Raw genomic sequence first — 24,539 nt, forward strand, 5'->3', positions numbered from 1 at the left:
AAATCCCCTGTTCAGCTCCAAACTGGGCATTTCCCTTCCATTCCCTCCGGTTTGTATCCTGCAGTGAAGGGCAGCAGGGCAGGGAAGCTGGGCACTGAAATCCCCTGTTCAGCTCCAAACTGGGCATTTCCCTTCCATTCCCTCTGGGTTGTTTCCTGCAGTGAAGGAGAGCAGGGCAGGGAAGCTGGGCACTGAAATCCCCTGTTCAGCTCCAAACTGAGCCTTTCCCTTCCATTCCCTCCGGTTTGTATCCTGCAGTGAAGGGCAGCAGGACAGGGAAGCTGGGCACTGAAATCCCCTGTTAGCTCCAAACTGGGCATTTCCCTTCCATTCCCTCTGGTTTGTATCCTGCAGTGAAGGGCAGCAGGGCAGGGAAGCTGGGCACTGAAATCCCCTGTTCAGCTCCAAACTGGGCATTTCCCTTCCATTCCCTGTAGTTTGTATCCTGCACTGAAGGGCAGCAGGGCAGGGCAGGGAAGCTGGGCACTGAAAGCCCCTGTTCAGCTCCAAACTGGGCATTTCCCTTCCATTCCCTCTGGGTTGTATCCTGCAGTGAAGAGCAGCAGGGCAGGACAGGGAAACTGGGCACTGAAATCCCCTGTTCAGCTCCAAACTGGGCATTTCCCTTCCATTCCCTCTGGGTTGTATCCTGCTCTGCTGGAGGGTTCCCAGCCCATGGCATGGGCTGGAAGTGTCCAAGGCCAGGTTGGACATTCTACCTGGGATGGTGGAAGGTGTCCCTGCCATGGTGGGGTGCAGTGTGAGGAGCTTTCAGTTCCTTTTGAACCCTAACCAACCTGGGATTTTAAGGATATAACAAATGCAAGGGTCAGACTGCTGAAAGAAATGGCTGAGTTTGAGACTGAGAGGTCTCAGCCTTTCCTGGGTCTGTCCCTGCTCCCAGAGGTGTTGCTGGTGTGCAATTAGGGGCAGTGTGCTGGATTCTGGCCTTGGGGGGGTCGGGCTGGTGCCCCTTCCCTTTGAAGCCAGGCCAGTGGGTGGGGTGCAGTGAGAGGAGCTTTCAGTTCCTTTTGAACCCTAACCAACCTGGGATTTTAAGGATATAACAAATGCAAGGGTCAGACTGCTGAAAGAAATGGCTGAGTTTGAGACTGAGAGGTCTCAGCCTTTCCTGGGTCTGTCCCTGCTCCCAGAGGTGTTGCTGGTGTGCAATTAGGGGCAGTGTGCTGGATTCTGGCCTTGGGGGGGTCGGGCTGGTGCCCCTTCCCTTTGAAGCCAGGCCAGTGCTCGAGCTGCTGTGAGCAGCAGCTCTGGCAGCAGGAGCACAGCCAGCCCTGCTCTCCTGGGGGGTTGGAGGCTCTTTTAAATTGGGATTCTCTAGTGCTTCAGGCTAATATTGATTTTTTTTTTCTTTTTTTGTTCTGGTTTTATTATTTTTTTATTGAAGTATTCAACTCATGTCTCCTGCATGACATGAAAATTTCATTCTTCTGCTTTCTTACTCATTCACTCATTGAATCCATTCTAAAGCTCTCAACTGCACCGGTGTGCAATTAGGGGCAGTGTGCTGGATTCTGGCCTTGGGGGGGTCGGGCTGGTGCCCCTTCCCTTTGAAGCCAGGCCAGTGCTCGAGCTGCTGTGAGCAGCAGCTCTGGCAGCAGGAGCACAGCCAGCCCTGCTCTCCTGGGGGGTTGGAGGCTCTTTTAAATTGGGATTCTCTAGTGCTTCAGGCTAATATTGATTTTTTTTTCTTGGTCTGGTTTTATTATTTCTTTTTATTGAAGTATTCACCTCATGTCTCCTGCATGACATGAAAATTTCATTCTTCTGCTTTCTTACTCATTCACTCATTGAATCCATTCTAAAGCTCTCAACTGCACCATGTATTTCTCTTTTTAAAGAAGATGCTGTTCATTGGTTCACACCTAAAAACTGTACCTGGTGGTCACTAATATTTTAGTGGTTTGAACAGATTTCTGTCTGCAGAGATGTCAGAATCTCTGTGTATCTCTTCTGTATGTATGTCTTCTGTACTGCTTCTGCACCAGCTCTTGGCTGCTGCTGGAGCACCCTGTGTCTCAGACCCCGATGGTCAGGGGCTTTGTAACCTCGAGGATTTGTTAAATCCATGGAAATCTGCAGGAGGTGTTTGGGATTCCATGGTGCCAGCACAGGAAGGAAAACAAGATCGTCCTTCTATGTAAATGGCATCTGCATCCTTGCTTCTAATTAAAAAATCAAAGGGAAAAGCTTTCTGTAATTAAAGGGCGTGTTTGCTAATTTGTCACGGGCTGGACTCTGCAGCAGCTCTGCATGGATCTTTCTGGAAGTAACTTCCAGCTTTCCCTCTCCGTGGGAACAGGCTGAGCATTCACCTTTCCCTGGTCATGAATGCCAAGGGCAGGGCAGGGTGAGCAGGGCCAGGACAGTGTCCGTGTGTCCGTGTGTCCGTGTGTCCGACCAGCTGGGTCGTAGCCGTGCTCTGCCCCCCCAGGCAGGCTCAGCCTGGCAGACGGGGCTCTCAGCCCTTCCCAGCTCCCCCGAGAGCCCGCTCAGGTCCCCTGGGCTGTGCCCCTGCTGCGGGCAGTGCTGGGGCCTGGCCCACGGCTCAGGGCTGTGGCTGGGCTGAGGAGCTCTTTCCCTGCCTGCTCCCATCCAGGGGGATCCTGCAGCCTGTGGGAAGGCCAGAGGGATCCTCCCAGAGCCAGCCTCACTCGTAGAGTACCTGCCATCCCTGCCAGCCTGCCAGGGCTCCCCGGGCAGGGCTCCTGGGGCAGGGGCTCCCCGGGCAGGGGCTTCCATTCCCATTCCCATTCCCACTGCCATTCCGGTTGCCATTCCCGTTCCTGTTGCCGTTCCCATTCCCATTCCCATTCCCATTCCCATTCCCATTCCTATTCCCGTTCCTCTTCCCATTCCCGCTGCCATTCCTATTCCCATTCCCATCGCCATCCCCATCCCCATCCCCGTTCCCATCCCCACTCCCGTCCCCATCCCCACTCCCGTTCCCATCCCCGTTCCCATCCCCGTTCCCATCCCCACTCCGTTCCCATCCCCGTTCCCCGCTGCCGCCGCTCGGGCAGCGCTGCCGGCCCGCAGCAGCCCCGCTCCCGGCGGGCACTGAGATGTCACCTTCGCTTTTCGGCCGGCGCGGGTGGGGGCCGGAGCCTCCCCTCGCTCGCTCAGCCCGGTTCCCACGCAGGCTTTGCATTGGATTTTTTTCCCCAATAAAGCGTTTCCTGTTGCCGTAAGGCAGCCAGATGGGGAGGGTTCAGTGGAAATACCTCGGGAGAGGCCGGCAGAGCCGCGGATCCGGGAAGCAGATCCTCCCCGTAACACTGGCACGGTTTGGTAAGTTCCAGCTGAAAAATGAAAAGCTGCTCCTTTGCTGAGTCACAGCCCCTCGGAGCTGGAGCCGTGACAAGCGGAGCCGCCGCTGCCGGAGGTGAGCCGGGCGAGCGGGGCCGCGGTCCGCTTCTCCCCTGAAATGATTTTTAATCATTAATTAAAGGGCTCCGTGAGATGAACGCCGTCTGTGGGAACGCGCGGCGGCCCCGGTGGCCCGCAGGGTGGGGGTGGCACGGCTGTGCCCAGGCACATCCCGGGCACATCCCGGCACATCCCGGCACATCCCGGCACATCCCGGGCACATCCCGGCACATCCCGGCAGCCCCGGTCCCGGCCGGGGCACGGAGCGGCTGCGGGCGCTGCCAGAGGCTCGGGATGCGCGTCCCGGGCAGGACCGAGCTCTGCCCCGGGCTGGCAGCTCCCGGAGCGGCCGGAGGGCTGTGCCCGGTGCCAAGGGCAGTTCTGCCGAGCCGGTGCCGGGGCCGGTGCCGGGCTGGCGGAGCTCCTCCCGCAGCAGCGCCGGTGCCCGGTCCGGAGCTGGATATGCCCGGTCCGGAGCTGGATATGCCCGGTCCGGAGCTGGATATGCCCGGTGCGGGGCTGGATATGCCCGGTGCGGGGCTGGATATGCCCGGTGCGGGGCTGGATATGCCCGGTGCGGGGCTGGATATGCCCGGTGCGGGGCTGCCGGTGCCCGGTACCGTCCGGGGCTGCCGATACCCGGTCCCGGGGCTGCAGATGCACGACCCCAGCTGTTTGTTTCCTGGAGCTTTTTTATCTCCTCGAGCCCACGGATCTGAGTGTCAAATCCAGATGAATTTATACATGGAGGAGGGAGCTGGGATTGCTGAAGGAAAGAGAGGAGGGTTCCCGTGCAGCAGAGGGGCTGCAGGTGGGACAGGGACACAGGAGCATTTCCTGAGCACCAGTAAAATGTTGCATTTGTCACTTGAAAGTAATTCTAGTTTGGTTGAAATGCCGCCAAGGTATTATTATCTAGACAGAAAAATGCTCTTAGGCTGCTGTTTCCAGTGCATCTGTGGTCATTTCAATTGCAGATTTGGTTTTTAAAGCAAGTCTGAAGTTGTTATTATTGTTAGACATGTTTTCCTTGTACTTTTCAATAAGCTTTTAAAAGTTTTTAAAAGCTCAGCATCTTTAGTTGCTGTGGTGTTGCTGATCCGTGGGTGCTCAGCCCACCTGCAGCTGCCTGACCACTGCAGGTCACCGTGGCCTGAGCTGACATCCCTGAGGGATAGGGCAGAGTCACGGAATCACAGACTCAGAGAATTTATAAGGCTGAAAAAAGCCTTGGTGATCATGAAACCCGGCTACTGACCACCACCACGTTCACCTCTAAACCGTGTCCCTAAGTGCCACATCTGCATTTTGGAGCACTTCCAGGGATGGTGACTCCATCACTGCCCTTGGCAGGACTGGAGAATCCTTCCTGTGTAGAAACCTTCCCTGATCTCCAAGCTGACCCTCCCCTGGTGCACTGTGAGGCTGCTTGCTCTCATCCTGGGGAACTCAGCTGGGGCCTCTCCTCCCGGCCCCTTGCCCCCTCTCCTGAGCCTCTGGGCTCTTCCCTCTCCTCCTGGCCCAGCAGGGCTCTCCCAGTGCCACCAGGACATCTGTCCTGTCCCACTTTGCACCTGGCAAGGGCAAAGCAGGAGCCGTGGGAGTGCCAGTCCGGGACTTGACCTGCCTGCTGCAGGTCGGGGTGCTGGGCTGGATGGGCTGGGCTGGGCTGGGCTGGGCTGGGCTGGATGGGCTGGGCTGGGCTGGGCTGGGCTGGGCTGGGCTGGGTGGGATGGGCTGGGCTGGGCTGGACGGGCTGGGCTGGGCTGGGCTGGATGAGATGGGCTGGGCTGGATGGGCTGGGCTGGATGGGCTGGATGGGCTGGGCTGGGCTGGATGGGCTGAAAGGGCTGCCCTGCCCTGCCCTGCCCTGCCCTGCCCTGCCCTGCCCTGCCCTGCCCTGCCCTGCCCTGCCCTGTGGTGGCTGCTCTGGTCCCAGCACCAGGGACTCAGCTCCTGCCTTTCCTGCCCAGTGGTGGTTTGGCCCCAGGAGCAGCAGCACTGCTGCTCCTGCTCCCAGGGTTTGTGGTGTGTGATCCCAAGTCAAAGATTCATCTTGCCACCGGAAAAATCATTTCATTTCCTGCCAGTGCCCACAGGGTGGTTTCTTGTTCTTGCATTAGTACAAAAAAGAAACTGAAACATCCTTTTCACCTACACAGGATTAATCATTTAATAACTTCCTGTTCAATGTCCTTCCAAAAAATCACAGAACTTTGCTCTTCTATTACCTGGTCACACCTATTACGTTTCATTTAGGAGAATTTGAGTGCATTAATGAGTGCCTACCATTTAGCTTTCTGCAGCATCATAATGCTTTTCCTCTGATTTCACATCTCCTGCCACTGTAATGCCTTATTTACGTTGCTGTGTGCACAGCAGATGTCCTCAGTGATGACTTGATCTTTCCTCCTAAATCTCTGTGTGCAGGATATGTCAAATTGTATTTTTAAATGTAGATTATCTTGTGCTTTCACGGATTGAATTTCGTGTTGCTAAGTTACCTATTTTTTTCTAGTTTGAGGTTATTGTTTTATTTTTTTCCTTTTGCCTGCCTTGTCCTCTTTCCTGATTGACCTACATAATCCTCTGCTATCAGCGGGTTTTTGTGTCCTGCCCTTTACCGGGTCACCAGCACACCCAGCAGCACCAGCCCCTGCAGCTGGGAGCAGCTCCCCGGAGCAGCTCCTGTGTTTGGATCCCCACTGTGCACTTTGCTACCCTGCACAGTGCTCACTCTGCTCTGGGAATGCCCTGGCCGGGCCAGGGGCAGGGCTCAGTGCTCCTGTGGGCACACCCAGCTCAGATATTCCGTGGTTCCACAGCTCCGAGCGTTAATCCCAGCAGGGTGCTCATGGAACTGGGATCCAGATTCCCTCCCCAGCTCCCCTGGCCGGTGGGTGCCAGGGCTCGCTGAGGTCACTCTCAGCCCCAGCACAGCCCGCGTTTCTCAGCCCCTCTGCCTGCTGGCAGCCGCTGGCTTGCTGGGCAGGGCTGGCTGGCCATGGCCTTCCCCCTGCATGTAATGAGCCGTAGGAGTTTGCACAGTTTCTGTTAAAACCCTCGCAGGCTCCCCGGAGCAGAGCAGGCACAGCCACTGCTGTTCCAGGGCTGCCCCTGCGGTGCCCAGAGCCACAGACCCTCCCTCAGTGCCCCGAGAACGGCCAGGCTGGGCTGGGGGCACATCCCGGCAGGGAGCATCCCCTCGGGCTGGGGACACATCCCTTTGGGCTCGGGGACACATCCCTGCAGGGAGCATCCCCTGCAGCATCCCCTCGGGCTGGGGACACATCCCGGCAGGGAGCATCCCCTCCCCAGCAGGGACACATCCCCTCGGGCTGGGCACACATCCCTTTGGTCTGGGGCACACATCCCCTCGGGCCCCGGCCGGGCAGGGTCGGGCAGGGTCAGACGGCTCAGCCCTTCCTCGGCTGAGCAGCAGCGCGGTGCCAGGGGCCGCTTCCCCTGAAGGAGTGAATGCAGGAGGCTCAGGGAGTGGAGAATCCCGGCTCAAAGCCCAGATTACCCCGCTGCCACACTGACCCACAGAGGGAAGGGCTGCTCTGCAGCTTCCCCAGCCCGGAGCTGGAGCTGGCGGTGGGAATGCGTCCCCGGTTCGTGATGCAGCACTTTGCACACGGAAAAGCAGGGCCGGTGCTTTTCCTGATCATCTGCACACCTGAGGGGGAGATTCCTGCAGGGAAGGGCTTCCCCAAGAGGAGGCATCAGCCAGGAGAGGCCGCTTGGGAATGACTCACTTGGCCTCAGAGGTGAACTCCAGGAAGTCATAGTGACCCAGTGGAGAGCACAGGCAGAGGCAGCTGTTGAAGTTCTTCTTTTCCCCTTTTGTTTGTTTTGTTTTGTTAGTCTTAGTAAAAAAAAAAAAAAAAAAAAAAAAAAAAAAAAAAAAAAGTTATAGTGTTCTTGTGTTGAAAATAAGATTTTTAGATTTTTCCCAGAGAAATGGATCAGAGAATCCCAGAATGGTTTGGGTTGGAAGGGACCTTAAAGCCCACCCATTCCACCCCTGCCATGGCAGGGACACCTTCCCCTGCCCCAGGTGCTCCCAGCCCTGTCCAGCCTGGCCTTGGGCACTTGGATGGGGCAGGCACCGCTGCTCTGGGCAGCTTCCTCAGCCTGGGGTGCTTGGGCTGGAGACGCTCAAGTGAGGGTGAAAGCCTTTTCTTCCCCCAGGCTCTGGGTCTGCCAGGGTGCAGGGAGGCCTGACACCCTCCCACAGCTGCAGGGCAGTGCTATTGCAGGCCAGGCAAACTGACTGCAAGGGTTCCTGCAGCATCTCCAACCAAAGCAGCTTTGAACAATCATTGCAGCTGCAAACTCCTCAGCCGTGTGTGTGCAGTGTGTGCAGAGCTGCCCTGGTGCAGAGGGCAGCACGGGGTCTCTGTGCCTCCAGAGCCCCATGGGCACAGCCTTTGGCTCATGCCACACCAGCACTTCCCACTGAGCCCTTTCCCGTGTGCCTGCAGCCCTTTCCTTCCCGCCTGTTGCTCTGTCTCTCCTCTGGAAGCACGAGCTGTGTTCTGCCAGCCTGGTCAGGGATTCTGGCTCTTCACTGGGAGGACATTTTGCTTCCAGGATTTTATTCAGCCATCTTCCAGGGGTTGCTTTTGTTATAAAATCCTTTTTGGATTTTTTCTGTATAGTTGGGAATATTTATTTAGCCAGGGCCTGAAGGGGCTCCAGGAGAGCTGCAGAGGGACTGGGGACAAGGATGGAGGGACAGGACACAGGGAATGGCTCCACTGCCAGAGGGCAGGGATGGATGGGATATTGGGAATTGGGAATTGTTCCCTGGCAGGGTGGGCAGGGCTGGCACAGGGTGCCCAGAGCAGCTGGGGCTGCCCCTGGATGCCATTTGAGCAGTTTCTGTGTTCTGAACTCGTTTGCCATCTCTGGATTTGGTCTCTCCTTGCCCGTGCTGGAAGCTCCACCTGGTGCAAGCACAGCAGGCTCTCTGCTCTCTGATGCAGAGCTGCCTGCCCCCAGAGCGTACCCGAGGCTCTCTGGATGTTCCCCAGGGATCCCCTTCCCCGCTGGAGGCTGGCACGGGTGCCAGCAGAGCTCACCCTGCAGGGAATTGGGAATGCTGAGGATCCCTGGCACTGCTGCCCCGGTGGGCACCACCCCCACAGCACACCCCAGCACGCTGGGGTGCTCCTGCTCTCCTCCTCAGTCACTGTTTATTTGTGGTGCTGTTTCTCTGTGTTTATTATTGTTTTTTGTTTTTATATTATTGAGGATCACAGGCAGTAACAGGGCAGAGGTGGGCTGGCACTAGGGAGGAGACGCACAGCAAGCATCTCAAAAAGGTCATTTAAACCAGGATATTTAGTAATGAAAAATCAGGTTTGAGATAATCTCGTCCTCGGTTTTCCAGGCTGCAGGAACAGCTTTTCACTAGAGCCTGATGGACATCTCCCAGCTGTTTGCATTGGGAGATTAATCAACTTTCCATTCAAATTCTTGTCTGTTGCTGTGAAATGTCAACTTTTATCTTGATTTAGAGCTGGGCACACATCTACTGAGAAGTAAAGCACACTGTCAAATAGAAATGTAATTTTTGGATAGTCTGGGTCAGCCTAAAGAAAGGTTCCTGCTCCCATCAGTGTCTTTTGCTGCTGCCCAGTTCCTCACAGCTGAATTTAATGATGATGAATCAGCCTGGAAATTAACCTTAATTCTGAAACCCAAAGCACACTGGTTTTGTTGCCACTGTTGAGTCTGTTATTTTTCAAGCTCATTTATAAATTGAATAAATCCAAGAACTAAAAATCTTTTATGAGAATGCAGCAATTAAATACTGCCTTTTCCATCCTCAAATCCAGCTGTGTTGTGTGTTGGTGCCGAAGAGGGTTGGAGAGGTAGCATTAAATAGTTATTTAGGGATGCTAATAACATGCTTAAAATGTTTCCATCAAGTGCTTTTGGATGGTGCGATGCCATCTGTGTTACAGTTGATTTAGTTAATTATACAGGCATGAATTCCTTGGGAGAGGGGATGGCATTGCTCTAACAGCTTGTTTGTGAGCAAGAGAACGCAGTGACATGCTATTAAACTCGAGGAATTGGATCTGAAATATATTCCTCACTAATAGTCCTCCCCAAATTACACGGAGTTTAACAGATAATTTGGATGGGTGTGCTATTGGAGTTTATGGCAAAAACTCCAGTGGATTTTTGTACCTTAAATATTGGGAGTTAGCTGAGAAAAAGGAGAAATTGCTTTCCTACCTAGTCACCTGTTTTAATTAATGATTGCTCTTTCTGCAAATTGGCCCTAAGAGTTGTACAATTAAAGAGGTGCCCTGCTGTAAAATGTGCCTGCTGGGATCAGCAGCAATTGTGTCTGCCAGAACTGCAATCACAGACTGTCCTGAGCTGGGACCCAAGGATCACCCAGGGCAGCCCTGCACAGACACCCCAAATCCCCCTGGCACCCCTGGAGTGCTGCCCAAAGGCTCCTGGAGCTCTGGCAGCCTCGGGGCTGTGCCCATCCCCTGGGCAGTGCCAGCACCCTCTGGGCATGGACCTGTCCCTGAATCCATCCAAACCCCTGGCCCAGCCCCAGCTGCTCCCTATAAACCATCATTGACACCCACCTATGGTTTGCACTTGAAACGGGGCAGTGCCAGCACCCTCTGGGCATGGGCCTGTCCCTGAATCCATCCAAACCCCCTGGCCCAGCTCCAGCTGCTCCCTATAAACCATCATTGACACCCACCTATGGTTTGCACTTGAAACAAAACCCAGAAAAGCTGTGTGAGGCTGATGATGAAGAACCAGAGGGTGGGATTTGGGTCCCTGGCTGTGCCACAAACAGGGAACTTCACACACAAGGGGAGGCTGCAAGTGTGGAGCTCACAAAGGACACGGTCCACCCATCAGAGAGTTAAAGCCAACAGTGGTGGAAGGATTAGTCTTTGAGGAAAAATCCAGGTCAGTTGGGATTTGACATGTGTCTGTTTAGCTGCCGCTGAATCAATCTAATCCTCAGCAAAACTTTGGCTAGACTTCCATCTGCAGAGATGTCAGGGGTGAGGGGCGGAATTATTTAGAATTTAAAGCAGATATTATATCATGAAAGATAGGTTTCAGAGCTTCCTTCTGGGAAGCATTGGTTGGTCATTTATTTCCCTTCTGGAAATTGGAATTATTTTGAATTTAAAGCAGATATTATATTTAAAGCAGATATTATATTATATAAACCTGCCTGGCCTGGCAGGTTTCAGAGCTTCCTTCTGGGAAGCATTGGTTGGTCATTTATTTCCCTTCTGGAAATGGAGAGCTGCTCTACAGCAGCAGCTTGGGTGCCAGGGTGTGTTACCTTGGCAGGGTGGGGAGGCACCTGTGTGTTACCTGAGCAACTCCCTCAGCTGGAGCACGGACACTCAGGTGTGCCTCTGGGGAGGTCTGGGTTGGGTCACACACTGCTTGTATTTAAAAAAATGGTATCAAATTAGTCTCAATCTAAATAGCACAGAGAAAAAAATTCCTCATAGAATGTCCAGGGAAGGGAATGGAGCTGGGAAGGGGCTGGAGAATTCCTGAGGAGCTGGGAAGGGGCTGAGCCTGGGCAAAGGAGGCTGAGGGGGCCCTTGTGGCTCTGCACAGCTCCTGCCAGGAGGGGACAGCCGGGGGTCGGGCTGTGCTCCAGGGAACAGGGACAGGAGCAGAGAGAACGGCCCCAGGCTGGGCCAGGGCAGGTCAGGTGGGGCAAAGCAGGAATTTCCCCATGGAAAGGGGGCTCAGGCCCTGGCACTGCCCAGGGAGGGTTGGAGTGCCATCCCTGCGGGTGTCACCTGGAGGTGGCACTCAGAGCTGGGGATGGGTGGGGATGTGCACAGCTGGCACTCCGTGGGCTGGGAGGGATTTTCCAGCCCCAGGGGTTGGATTCTGCATGTGAATCCATGGGGTCTGCACGTGAAGGAAATGCACAACAGAGCCCTGAGTGCAGCACAATCCCTGCCTTGGCCTGCTCTCTCCTTTTCCCGTGCAATTCCCAACAGGTTTCCTCTCCCCTTGCAGCTGAGGGAGGGATGCTCTGTTTACATGGATAAATGACAAATGTTTATGGGATAAAGCCCAAAGCACAGCTCCAGCATGGGGCACGATTGCATGGCTTAGCATGAAATTCCTTTTCAGAGGAAAACTCATTTTCTTGTGTTTGGATCTCTAGGCTGGTGCAGTCCTAACGGAACGTGGATATTACTCATGTGAAAAAGTGGGAGCTCAGCCATGAACAGTATTATAGTTTCTTTCTGTCATAGTATTTCAGGGTGCACCAGAGGCTCAAAAAGGTTTGTTTAAACTAATAAATCAGAACAATTTGTCAAAAACAGAGACCACCAGCGCTCGCAGGGCTGTGGCAGACCTTGGCAATGTTCCATATTTGTAAGAACAGTGTTCTGCTTTCAAATATTGGTACCCTGGGTAGGGATTAATTCACTTATTTTTAAGCATGGTGAAACATTCATTTCTGCAACTGCTACCCAGAAAACACATTTCCCAATTAGTCTTGATGTCTGGATTGCAAGTCAGAGGCACAGGGAGCGCTGAGCCCTGCTCAAGGCAGCTCTGATGCATTATTGATGCTGTTTTCAATATCAAACATGCCAGGAATCAGATGCATAATCTATTCTGCCAGCATCAGAAATGCCATGACCTTTCTGTCCTATTAAGGTGATGTGTCTGATAGCTGCCCCTTCTGTGTAACTCACTGGGAAAATAAAGGAAAAATCCCGGGGCAGGTGGCTGGTGTTCCAGGGGATGTCTCCTGTGCCCAGTGCCGTGGGGAGGGGGAGCTGCTCTGTGCCGTGCTGAGGGTCTGTGCTCAGGGACTCCCGAGGTCCCCACGTGTCCCCAGTGCCAGAGCAGAGCCTGGGGCAGCAGCTCTGTGTCCCCTCAGCTGGGAGCCACTCCTGCCTGCTTCTGGCTCAGCACTGCTGGGTTGGGAGCGTTCCTGTGGCGTGTTTTCCTCCCAGTGTTTGTGATAAATGCTCCTTCAGGCCTGGCCTGGCAGCTGGCCCGGGGTCCCAGCTGGCCCCTGTGCCCGGGGCTGCTCCGGCTGCGGGGCCACTCTTGTGGGAGCACAAGCCCCCACTGTGGTGCCTCCAACAATGGCACTTGTCCCCCTGCCCTCACACGAGGCCGTGGCTGTCACTGGGAGCTGCAGTGCCCTGTTCAGCCCTGTTCCATTCTGTTGTTCCCTGGGAACAACAGCCCAGCGAGTCCAGCTCTGCTGGGGCAGCTGCCAGGGCTGGGCTCTGCTGGCCCAGCATCAGATATATCCATCCATCCATCCATCTATCCATCTATCTATCTATCTAATCTATTCTATTCTATATATATGTATCTGTAATATATCTATATATATATATGTATCTATATCTATCTCTACATATATGTGTATATATATATATATATACACACACCTGGCTGCAGCATCACACCTGGGCTCTGCCACCCTTCACATCCCCAGTGCTGTGCCAAGGGAAGGCTCCACCATCACCTCCTCAGGCCCTCCACTCCTCCTCGGGGCTGGACATTGGTGGCATTGGTGGCATTGGTGACATGGCTTAGTGGACACAAGGTCATTCCTGGGTGACCCTGGGCAGGGCCAGGAGTTGGAGCCCAATGGTCTAAGCAGCTGCTTGCCATGAAATGTGTCAGTTCATACCGTTAAGCCTTCACAACATTTTAAAGAAAATTAAGACGCTGCAACGCTGTAAGCATCAGGATCTGTGCTCTACAAACTGACCTCGGGCAGAATTCCCACCCAGCAAACTCTGCTCCCCGGTACCAGCTCCTGAGTTTTCTGTAAGCACGCAGATGTAAATTCCCTGCCAAAGGAATCCTGTTAGCAATCCCCGTACCATTCAAATGATGACTTGCCTGCCATTCATGTGGAAGCAGTTAAAGGTTCTGGGTCGTTTCCTCGGGTTGTGAACTAACCTGGCTCACTCTGCCTCTGCCATTGCAGGGAATCCTCTCAGAAAATAATTGCAATGTGCACAAAGGGCTCGTTTGCTGCAGCAGGTACAGCTCTGTGCCTGTGGCTACAGGCTGCCCCATTTTTTATCACTAAAGAAAGGGGGTTTTAAATCCATTGGTGTGTTGTGTCTGCTTGCACAAAGCAGCAAGAATCTTAAATGCAAAGAACATGTACTCATGTTACAGATTTCTCAGGCAATATCTTTAAAATTTAATTTATTTCTATATCTTTGCCCAATCAAACGTGTTTCTTTTTATAGAAACTTCCAGGCTCCAAAGTCAGACACCAGCCTGAGAAACAGCAGAACTGAGACTGTTGGTACCACCTTGGTTTGGACAATTAATATTAGGAATGTTATTTTATTTTCCCACTTGTTTCTCCAGGTCTCAGCCTCCCTCCTCCCCTCTGACCCACTGTCCTATGTGATTTCTCTGGCTCTCAGCAGCTCTGCCCTCCCAAACTCCAGCCCTCTCCCAGCCTTAGATCCCATTTTTATACCCCCAGAGCAGCTGCCCCCCTTGGCTCTTTCCTCCCTGATAGATTCAGGCTTTTGCTCTTGGAATTCACACCAGGCCCTTTTTTATCACAATACTGTTGTGGAGGTTTTTCCTGCTGCTGTTTTGCTGTTCTCATGTGTGGTTGCTCTCTCCTTGCAGCTGCCCTGACCTGCTGAGCCCCATCCCGTGCCTGGACAGGGACAGAGCCTCTGCTGTGCTGGACCATGAGGGACAGAGCCAGGCACTGAGGGTCTCCAGCCAGGAACACTGCTGCCCACCTTAACAGGATTGCTTTAAAAAGGTTGGAATGTTTCCCCAAATCTCAGCACTTTTTACTGGAACTTCGTAGTACGACCATTCCTTGGTTCCATGATTCTATGAAAACAGAATAGAAATAAAATCTTCCCAGTGGTTGCTGTCTCTGAGCCATGGCAGTGCCAGGAACTGGTGGGTGGGTGTCCCTCCTGAATTCCACGTCCTCTGCTCTGTGTGCATTCCATACCCTCTGCCCTGCGTGGGTTCCCCATCCTCTGCCCTGCGTGGGTTCCCCATCCTCTGCCCTGTGTGGGTTCCCCATCCTCTGCCCTGTGTGGGTTCCCCATCCTCTGGACTGTCTGAATTCCCCATCCTCTGCCCTGCGTGGGCTCCAGGACAGTAATTGTCCAGATGAAGGAATGGACAGTGCCTGGCAGGAGGGTGCAGCTGGGGGGACAGGCCCTGCTCCCAGGGAACGAGGAATGGGACAAGAGGCTGCATCAGAGGAGGATCAGGTTGGATATTGGGCTGCACTTCTCCATGGAAAGGGCTGTCCAGCCCAGATGGGAAGTCCCCATCCCTGGAGGGATGTAAGAGCCTTGTGGATGTGGCACCTGGAGATGGGGGGGCTGGACTGAATGGCCTTAGAGGACTTTTCCACCTGAGCAGAGCTGTGATTGCACACCTATCCCATGGAATGCAGCCCTCAGCTGGCCCTTCCATGTGAGCAGAGCTGTGATTGCACACCTATCCCAGGGAGTGCAGCCCCCAGCTGACCCTTCCATGTGAGCAGAGCTGTGATTGCACACCTATCCCAGGGAGTGCAGCCCACAGCTGACCCTTCCACCTGAACAAAGCTGCGATGGCACACCTATCCCAGGGAGTGCAGCCCCCAGCTGGCCCTCGGGGTGTTTCGGGTGCTGTGTCCCGGCCAGGCAGTGACAGCCTGTGCCCTGTCCCTCCCTGCAGGCCCCAGAAGATGTAGAGCGGGAGCAGCGAGCCGCGGGGCCGGGCGTCCCTCACCATGGCCAAGAGGGGCTCCAGCAGCCGCGCCAGGGGGGACAAGCCCGACGCCTTGGCCGCCCTGCAGGCTGCCAACGAGGAGCTCAGGGCCAAGCTCACCGACATCCAGATCGAGCTGCAGCAGGAGAAGAGTAAGGTGGGCAGCTTCCCCTGCCGTGGGTGCGGTTCGGTGTCAGCGGAGGGGTCAGGAATGGCACAGTTCTCCCTGCTGGTTCTTCCCTTTCCCTTTGACACTGATGCCATTTGGGTTTGGCACTCTGACTCCTCCAAAGCGAGTGCTTACCCACGTGTGCAGCACTAAACCCCAGCTGTGCCTCCTGCCTGACTCCCAGGTTCCAAGGAGGCACAGCTTCTCCCTCAGCCTTTGGGAGAGGGAGGGCAAATGGGGCTGGAGCCTCAGCTCTAAGAGTTCCAGCCCTTGCCCTCAGATCACTTCTCAGCAGGAGCATGGAATATTATTTGTTTTTCCCCAATTCTCCAAATCAGTTTCCACAGATAGACTTTGGGGGGGTTTCGGTTCCAGAATAGAAATGTGTTACCCTGCAGGGACAAAATGATAGTTTGCATTTTCCCATGAATTTGCATCACTATCAGGCATTTCAGACCATGAATCTGACACACAGGTATAAATACATAGAACATCTGTTGATCCTTTTGCTGTGCAGCAGTATTTGCAGTGTTAAGGCTGAGGACTTTGTTTTCCTTCTCCTTGTCCTTCACAGCCACTTCTGGCCATGGCTTCTCTAGAGTTTATGGCATAGATTTAAACTGAAACATCACTTGAGCCTTGTGTGGTCAGGTACAGTCAGTTATTTCTGCTGAATAATTCAGCACTTAAAAAGCATCTGGTAAAGTGCAGCTGTTTGGGGCTTCACAGGAGCTTGCACAGAGATTTTTGTGTCCTGCCTGTGCATGTGCAGGTTTAGCCTGTGTGCCTGAGCGGGCCACAGTGATGGCCTTGGCATCTGATTCTTCCCTTATCTTGGGGGTAATGTGCTGTGAGAGCTTCTGCAGAATAAAGTAAGGACTCGGACTTACTCGGAAGGTGCTGACTGATTCCTGAATGTGTATTAAACATGAGCCTGCAGTGAAAGAAGGGTCTTTGCCAGCAGCAGTTTGTAGACACAGACATACCAGCACTGAGGTGTAGTACTGTAAAGTCATCTGTACTACTTTTAAATAATATCATGATATGTATTCATTGTTTGGTTTACTGAAAATACTATTTTTTTTTCCCTTATAGGTCAGCAAGTTGGAAAGGGAGAAGAATCAGGAAGTGAAGCAGATCAAGGAGCACGAACAGCATAAAAGCACAGTGGTGGTCACAGAGCTCAAAGTCAAACTTCACGAAGACAAAATGAAAGAGCTCCAAGCTGTCCGAGAAACTCTTCTGAGACAGCACGAGGCTGAGCTGCTGAGAGTGATAAAAATTAAGGACAATGAAATCCAGCGGCTGCAGACCCTGCTGAACGCCGTGCGCGACGGGGCCCCCGACAAGGTGAAGACGGTGCTGCTCACCGAGGCCAAGGAGGAGGCCAAGAGGGGCTTCGAGGTGGAGAAAATCAAAATGCAGCAAGAGATCTCCGAGCTGAAGGGGGCGAAGAAGCAGGTGGAGGAGGCTCTGACGATGGTGATCCAGGCTGACAAAATCAAGGCGGCGGAGATCAGGAGCGTGTACCACCTGCACCAGGAGGAGATCACCCGCATCAAGCGCGAGTGCGAGAGGGAGATCCGCCGGCTGGTACGTGTCCCTCCCTGCTCCTGCAGCCCGTGCTCTGCAGGAAATGGGCACTGCTGGGCAGCTGTGGAACTCCGGGGCTTGCTCCAGGTCTGTCTGCGTTTGCTCGTAGAAAGGGCAAAGTGGTTTTTAAAGGTATCAGGATGGTTGGTGAGAAGCTCCTTTATCCACGTGGATAAAGAACCTGTGGATGTTGTTCACATTAAAGGTAGCAGGAAGAGCCCTCAGGTTCCTGGCTGCTCAGGGGAATGCTACAGCGGTTATGTGTCTTGGGTTATGCCCCTATTTCCTCACCCAGCCTTCCTTCCTCAGCCACCTTGGTCCCTCCTTTCCTGCCTTCGCTGGTTCCCATGGACATCCCATAGTGAGGCTTACAGAACCCCAGATGCTCTTTGCCTGCACCCCTGGGTGCTGCCCACGCAGCAGGGCACTCAGGGGAGTTCTCTCCATGCCCACCGTGGTGGTTTTCCCCAGGACAGGGCTGGTTCTGCTCCTGTGTGGCTCCCCCCTGAGCAGGTGCCTGGGATCTCACCTGGCCTCAGGTGTGGCTGCTCAGCCTGCCCTCACCTCACCCAACACCTGATCCTCAGCTGCAGCAGCTGCACTCTCAAAGGGATCAGCTCCACACCTGGGGAGGATGGAAGGGCTGCTGGTGCTTGGAAAAGGGGGCAATCCCTGTGGGAGGGAGCTCCTCACAGGGAAGGCTTTGCAGCAGAGCCTGGCAGGCCAGCAGCGCCTTGTGGGGCTCAGGGGTCACTGCTGCTGTCCCTGACCCACACGCTGAGCCCCCGAGGGCTGCTGCCCTGCCCAGGGCTGGGTCACACCCTGCCCTGAGCTGTGTGTTGGGTCTTGTCTCAGTGCCTGTGTGGTGTCACCATCGTCCTGTGTTTGCCATGCTGCTTTACAGCTCTCAGCGTCCTGGGGCAGACACAGCCAGCTCTCCTCTGTATCATTAGCCCTCGGCTGTTACCCAAACCCTAAATAAATTTAAAATGCCCACAGAGCTTCAGCCTGGCCCCAGATCAAAGGCTGGCAGTGTGGCCATGCTGCAGAGACCCCCTGCAGGACCCCTGTCCTGGAGGATGCTGTCCAGCATCACCTGAGCCCTGACCCCCAAAGGCCCTGGCAGGGACTTTGCAGTGTTCTTTGCCTTTATTTAGCCTCCTCTCAGACTTCAGGCTGTTAAGGTTTTTCATAGATTATTTTATTTTTATGAAGAGGATATTAAAAACCATTTACAAGCAACTGCTCCATTGATGCTGCTCAAATATCCTGCAGTGTAAGTACATTCTCCACTCACCATACATCACTGGTGCATTGATTTCATTCAGCACAGTGAATGGGGGGCTAATGGACATCCTAAATAAACTTGCTGCATCACCTGGAAAGGTCCCACTAATGGCCTTTAATGCAGAAGCTGTAAAGTAAATATGGTCTTAGTTACAGGGAACAGAGTGGTTCAATGGGGTGTCGTCTAAACTGCCTTTGAAAATCAAACTTTTTTTTAAAAGTTCCTGCTTGTAACAATCAGATTGGCTCACTGCACCAATGAAATGACCTGATGCCATGGCTTTGCCAAGCCCTGAGTGCCTCAAGTGCTCTCAGCTCCATGGGCTCCTCAGTTATCCTGGTGGGAGCTGGTGGCTCCTGGCACCTTGTGGGGAGAGCCCTGGGGTCTGGTGCAGGGCTGTGCAGTGCCCTGCTAACAGGGAATCGGGGACTGGCTCAGCTTCAGGGCACTGTCTGTGCTTGCATGGACTGGCAGCCAGGGACAGGAGCAGAGGGAACGGCCCCAGGCTGGGCCAGGGCAGCTCAGGGTGGGCACAGCAGGAATTTCCCCATGGAAAGGGGGCTCAGGCCTTGGCACTGCCCAGGGAGGGCTGGAGTGCCATCCCTGCGGGTGTCACCTGGAGGTGGCACTCAGAGCTGGGGATGGGCACAGCTGGCACTCCAGGGTCTGTGGGTCTGGGTGTTCTCCAGATAAACCCCAGCTCCTCACTGCAGCCATTCCCTGGCCAGGTGGATGCCAAAGGTTCCAGCCCCTTGCCGTGGAGCAGGGCTGGCAGCTCCCAGCACGGCAGGCGGCACAGGAAGGCAGTTGGGTGTTTTGGGGTGTTTTTGAGTGTTTTTAGGTGTTTTTGGGTATGCCCAGGCTGCTGAGCCCCCGGTGCCATGCTGGCACACGTGGCTGCTGTGCCTGTGCCTGCCCGGGCTGGTTCAGCTGCCCTGGCTCACAGCTCAGGGGGGCCCTGCAGGAGATGGAATCCCCCCGCAGATGGCAAAGAGCGCCTGTGGCAGCAGCCTCCCTTGGAGAGAATGTCTCATTTTAGTCAGCCGCTCTTAAATTTCAATTTGTGCATTCTAAACCGCCTTAAACCCCTGCATGGCTGTGTGTAATGACATTTGTGTGGCAGGAGCACGCCCTGCTGAGTGTGTGCACAGCCAGGCCAGCAGCTTTCAGCCTGCAGCGCTCCCCAAGCCTTGATGCTTGCTAAGTAGGACCAAAATTCCCTGTGGTACAGAGCATTTAAACTTTAATTAACTCTGGGTTGCTCAGGAAGGAGGAGCTCTGCACAGCCATGGCCACTGCAGCCTCCTCACTCCCATCTCCTTTTTCAGGGGACTGAGAAATCAGAAAAACTGAGGAAATGGGATTTGCTGGAGCCTGGGGAGTGGTTATTTTCAATCTAGATAAACTTTAGCTGATCAGGAGTATAAAAGCTTTAATAACCTGTGCCAATCCCCCTGTGAGACCACTGGAGATGGAGAGCTTCACAGCTCCCTGGAGGCAGGGCCACCCACAGCCCAAGAGGGGGTCAAGGTTCTGAGCCTCTGCTCTCAGAGACCCTGAGCCCTGCCAGACGGTGCTGAGGTAGTGAAGATGTCTGATGCCAAGGTGGGGTCACATGGAAGGGTAGGAAGCTGACTTTTAAATATTGATTTTATTGGTGATTGATTCAGTCTTTACCCTCTGCTTTTGATTCCCTCATGTGTTGAGGAACCCCCATATCTGGGACTGTACAGGTGGCTCAGCACCTGAAAGGCAGACACACGTTCAAGGTGAACTCTTCCTTCTTCCACCTGGGGATTTTTTAGTCATTTGTGGTTTACCACAATTACCATTACTCATTTACCACTTTTTTTTTTTTTCCAACTAAACCTGCCGTGCCCACAGACCCACACTGCTGCCAGTGAGTTCTGGGCCCTTGCCCTGCCTCTCCTTCCTCCCTCCGTGTGCTCAGCACATCTTTCCCCTCCGTCCCTGCTCTTCCCACACTGTCTCTGTCTGTCAGTGGCTGCAGGCTCCAAACTTGTGCATGTGTCATGTAGAGGAATTTGCTCAGGTGAAGGGAGATGTCAGTGCTGGTGTTTGCTTGTGGTTTATGAAGGTTATGTTTAGGGATTTGGTTTTTTTTTCTGGAAAACAAACCGTTAGTGAAATGCTGTGAAATGTTTTGTGTTTTCTCATCTCTTTGTTCCTCCCAATTTCATGTGTTGCCTTTGTTGTAATGTCTTTGTTTCCGTATAAGTAAGAATCAACTACCCAATATTCTGCTTATTTTCTACAAACAATCATTTGATGATGTGTTATCTTCTCATCTGTGCATCCATTAAGTTTCTCCTCATGAGGCATTTAGCAGGAAGACTTCAGGTGCTCTGGAGCCCCTGTGTCTTTGTTTCATCCAAAGCCAGCAGACGCTGCCTTCACGGACATTGCTGGAAGGGTCGTTAGTCATGGCACCCAAAATCCCTGTCATTTGCTCCATTTTGCTTTCCTGGTACCTGGGTGACCTGTCCTGCGTGGGCCACGTTGGCATTTACTGCAAACCAAGTCCTTGCAGTGACTGTTGCCTCCCTCTGTCGTTTTTTCCCAGGTTTACAGACAAAGCAGAGATAAAAGTAATACAGCTCTTACAAGGCAAAATGTTCTTATTTGAAGCAGGCCAGGTTTAAAAACTGACCATTGAAATTAAATGTCTGAAGTTTCAAAATCCGAAGGCAAAAATCCTGAGTTTCTGGAGGCTGAAAGAGCTGGCAGAGCCCTGGGGCAGGGCTGTGACTGCTGCCTTCCCGTGGAACCCCTGCCACTGGTGCTGAGAGCAGCTCTGCAGCCCTGGGGATGTGCCAGGGGTCCGGCCCGGGCAGCACCCAGCCCTGCTGGGACCAGGGATTGCCTGTGCTGGGCTGGGATCAGCTGGGCTGGGACCAGGGATTCCCTGTGCTGGGCTGGGATCAGCTGGGCTGGGACCAGGGATTCCCTGTGCTGGGCTGGGATCAGCTGGGCTGGGACCAGGGATTCCCTGTGCTGGGCTGGGATCAGCTGGGCTGGGATCAGCGATTTCCTTCACTGGCAGGACCCAGCTGCCCTCATGAACTCCAGCCAGACCCCAGGGTCAGATCCTGGCTGATCCCATGGGATGTGCACAGGCAAACAGGGAAGGAGAGTGTTAGAGGTCACTGGGCCTTTGTCATTTAAGCACTTCATGATTTTGCATAATGTTTATTATGTGTAAGTAAAGCCTCTCATGGAAGAGGAATTGCTCACAAGGGAGAGTTTTGGACAAAAAAATTTTTAAAAAAATTATATTTCTTCTAGGAATTTTGAGTATTTAAAGGATACTGAGGTTTAAAAATTAATAATCTACATTTTCTAGAGGTGACATCCAAGCAAAACGCTGCAGAATTGTTAAAGTGTTTGAGTGAAGCCATCCAAGTGTGATGCGAATGTCAAGCCTTAATTTTTTTTAAAGATACTCTGAAGTGGCGATAGGAATTTCAGGCTGTTTGCCAATATTTCACTGCAAGCTGCCTGCTGAAGGAGGGGTTTGCTGCTGCGTGGCCTGGAGCCGGGCGGTGCTGCAGCCTGGTGCTCAGTGTCACTGTCACTGTCACCGTGCTGCGGTGGCGGGCAGCGGTGCCGGGCCACCCTGGGGTGCTCGGTGCTGCCGAGCCCTGTGTGACTGTGTTCTGTTCTCCTTGTAGATGGAGGAGATTAAGTTTAAGGACAGAGCAGTCTTCGTGCTGGAGAGAGAGTTAGGGGTGCGAGCCGGGCATGCTCAGAGACTGCAGCTCCAAAAGGAGGCTTTAGATGAACAACTGTCCCAGCTCAAAGAGTCTGACCGGCACCTGAGCAGCCCCAAGCGGGAACTTCCTTATGCAAGTGGTGCAGGAGACGCTTCAGATCATTCGGGAAGCCCCGTAAGCACTTCCACGTGGTTTCACCTAAACGAGCGACCAAACGAGTGGCAGAATCTTGATGAGTGCACCCTGCAGCAAGGGCTGTCCCATGGCTGTGCAGGGCTCCTGAGGCACCTGCTCGTGCTCTGGCTTTTGTCGTGCCCAAACCGTTGAGATTTCCAATCAAACCTCGCCATGGGAGAGCTTTTGCTTTCTGTCGTTTTGTTTCCCAGTCAGTTTGGTTTGGTTTGGTTTGATTTGGTTTGGTTTTGTCAGCAGGGTGGAATTCTCTGTTCTTTCTCTCCTTTCCTCACCGTACCATGCTCAGCCACCCGCCTTGGTTTGACGGTTTGACACGGTTCTGCCAACAAACGATGCAAATGCATTTCTCACCAAGTGCTGTTTGTGTGCGAGCTCTGGGAGGCGCGAGCTGCGCCTTGGGGAGCAGATGTACGAGGCCAGTTCCAGAGGGGACGGGAGGGCAGGGCAGGGCAGCAGGAGCCCTGCAGCCCCCAGGGCAGCCCTGTCCTGCTGCTGGCTGTCAGCAGGACACCAAGTGAACCAAAGACCTCCTAACCTCTTCTCTGCTGTTTATTCCCTGCAATAGCCAGAACATTCGATTGGAGTGACCCCTCCACGGTGGCTTTTGCAGTGTAACTCTGGCCCCTCCCTGCTGGGACCCCCTTTGCCCAGACAAGCCCTGGGTAACTGCCCTCGTGCCTCTGATGTGTGCAGGTCGTCCTCATTGCTGATCCTCATCAAGATTTCTTTTGCGACAGCCTTGCTTGTCTCAGTACAAGTGTAAAACTTATACCTGAGCAGACCAATCTGTTTTATTCTCTGGCCCAAGCCTCTCCTGCACCTGTTGAATGAGGAACCCTAGACCTCCCAAAAGTGCCACCAGCACTGTGGGCACTAATTTGCCTCTCTCTAGCTGTACTCAACTTCTGTCAAATGCCAGAACAAGTCATAGAGAAGGGGGAAAGTCTGTCAGTAGCTGTAACTCCTCTCTGATTCTGAACGAGAACACATCTACCTATATCTCTATTCATTCCTAATTTGATTGAAGCATTTTCACTCAGATAAAGTGCTACCCCTGTGGCCTTACGAGTGACCCTTTAGGACCCCTTAAGGGCCACAGCTTTCTGGAAGAAGAGCTTATTCAATGCGCAATTGCATGGATTTTCCCCATTCAGTAATTCAGTAATTTTAATACCAGTTTCTTACGACCAAGTCCTCAGAGTGGTCGATGTGTCTGAAGCTCTCAGTTCAACAGTGGCATCATTGGAACACGGCCTTCAGTTTTGATATTTTCTGTTGTTTCCAAGTTTACCATTTGTAAACTTTGTGTTTGCACATTTGTATTGTCACATTTGTGACGATGTATTTGCATATGCATATACATATGCATATACATACCTCTGCATTTGCATTCTTTGTTACGTTTCCACTCCTCACTCCCCATTGGGCTCACCCTGCAGCTTTCCATGGTCTCTTGGGCTCCACGGGTTACACTCTGCCCGATGACATTTAAAGTGTTTGGATTCGGGATAAGAAAAGGTTTGAGCTTTGCCAATGTGCTCTTGCATGTACACTTATGAACAGTTATTTGCAGTTGATCTTTGTTTTAGGAACAGCAGTTGGATGAAAAGGATGCCCGGCGCTTCCAGCTGAAAATCGCGGAGCTGAGCGGGATCATCCGCAAGCTGGAGGACAGGAACGCGCTGCTGTCGGAGGAGAGGAACGAGCTGGTGAGTGCAGCAGTGCCAGGCCTGTCCCACAAACACCCCGGGGTTTGCTCCTGGGCTGCCTGGAAACCAGGCGCTGCCTCCTTCTCCTCCTCCTCAGCTCGCTGCTCGGGCTCGGCCGTGGCCCGCTTGGCTCGTGCAACCATGGATTTTTGAGATGGCATTAGCTCGAATTAGATGCATTTCTTCTTAAAAATATGTACATTCTCTACATTGACTGTTTGCTACACAGGCATAATGACTTCTCATGTGGGAATGCTCTCTTCCCAATGGAAAAGCACAAGAGTTTTTATCAGTTCTGCTTTGCATCGGGAGAAAATACTTCTAGCGTGATAGTTACAGAAAGTAGTTAATGTATTTGATGAAAAAGCCCCATAGGTGTTATTTTTCTCGTTATCTTTCAGCTGAAACGTCTCAGAGAAGCAGAAAGTCAGTATAAGCCCATTTTGGACAAAAACAAACGCCTCAGTAGGAAGAATGAGGAGCTGTCACATGCCTTACGTCGAATGGAAAACAAACTGAAATTTGTGACGCAGGAAAACATTGCCATGGTGAGTGCCTTGCTCCTGGGAGCAGGGGCTGTGCAGCTGGTGGGGCTGAGCGAGTCAGGCTTTGGCCCACACTTGCAGGTTCCATTCTGGCAAGGTCCCTTCCAACCCAAACTAACCTGGCATTCCATGGTTCACCTTCAACTTTCC

At 53.3% G+C, this 24,539-nt stretch overlaps 1 protein-coding gene across 1 annotated transcript in view; it reads left to right on the top strand.

The window, feature by feature from the left end:
• JAKMIP3 (Janus kinase and microtubule interacting protein 3) overlaps window positions 1–24,539 on the top strand; it is a 52,545-nt gene that overhangs the window by 8,132 nt on the left and 19,874 nt on the right. Inside the window, 6 exon segments of the mRNA XM_039731426.1 lie at window positions 14,059–14,200; window positions 15,124–15,313; window positions 16,421–16,918; window positions 21,899–22,114; window positions 23,725–23,844; window positions 24,246–24,392. Coding sequence (XP_039587360.1) covers window positions 15,179–15,313; window positions 16,421–16,918; window positions 21,899–22,114; window positions 23,725–23,844; window positions 24,246–24,392 — 1,116 coding nt within the window. The 5' untranslated portion in view covers window positions 14,059–14,200; window positions 15,124–15,178.

Source organism: Passer montanus, unplaced genomic scaffold (assembly GCF_014805655.1).
Source record: "Passer montanus isolate IOZ18808 unplaced genomic scaffold, ASM1480565v1 scaffold77, whole genome shotgun sequence".
Lineage (NCBI taxonomy): Eukaryota > Metazoa > Chordata > Aves > Passeriformes > Passeridae > Passer > Passer montanus.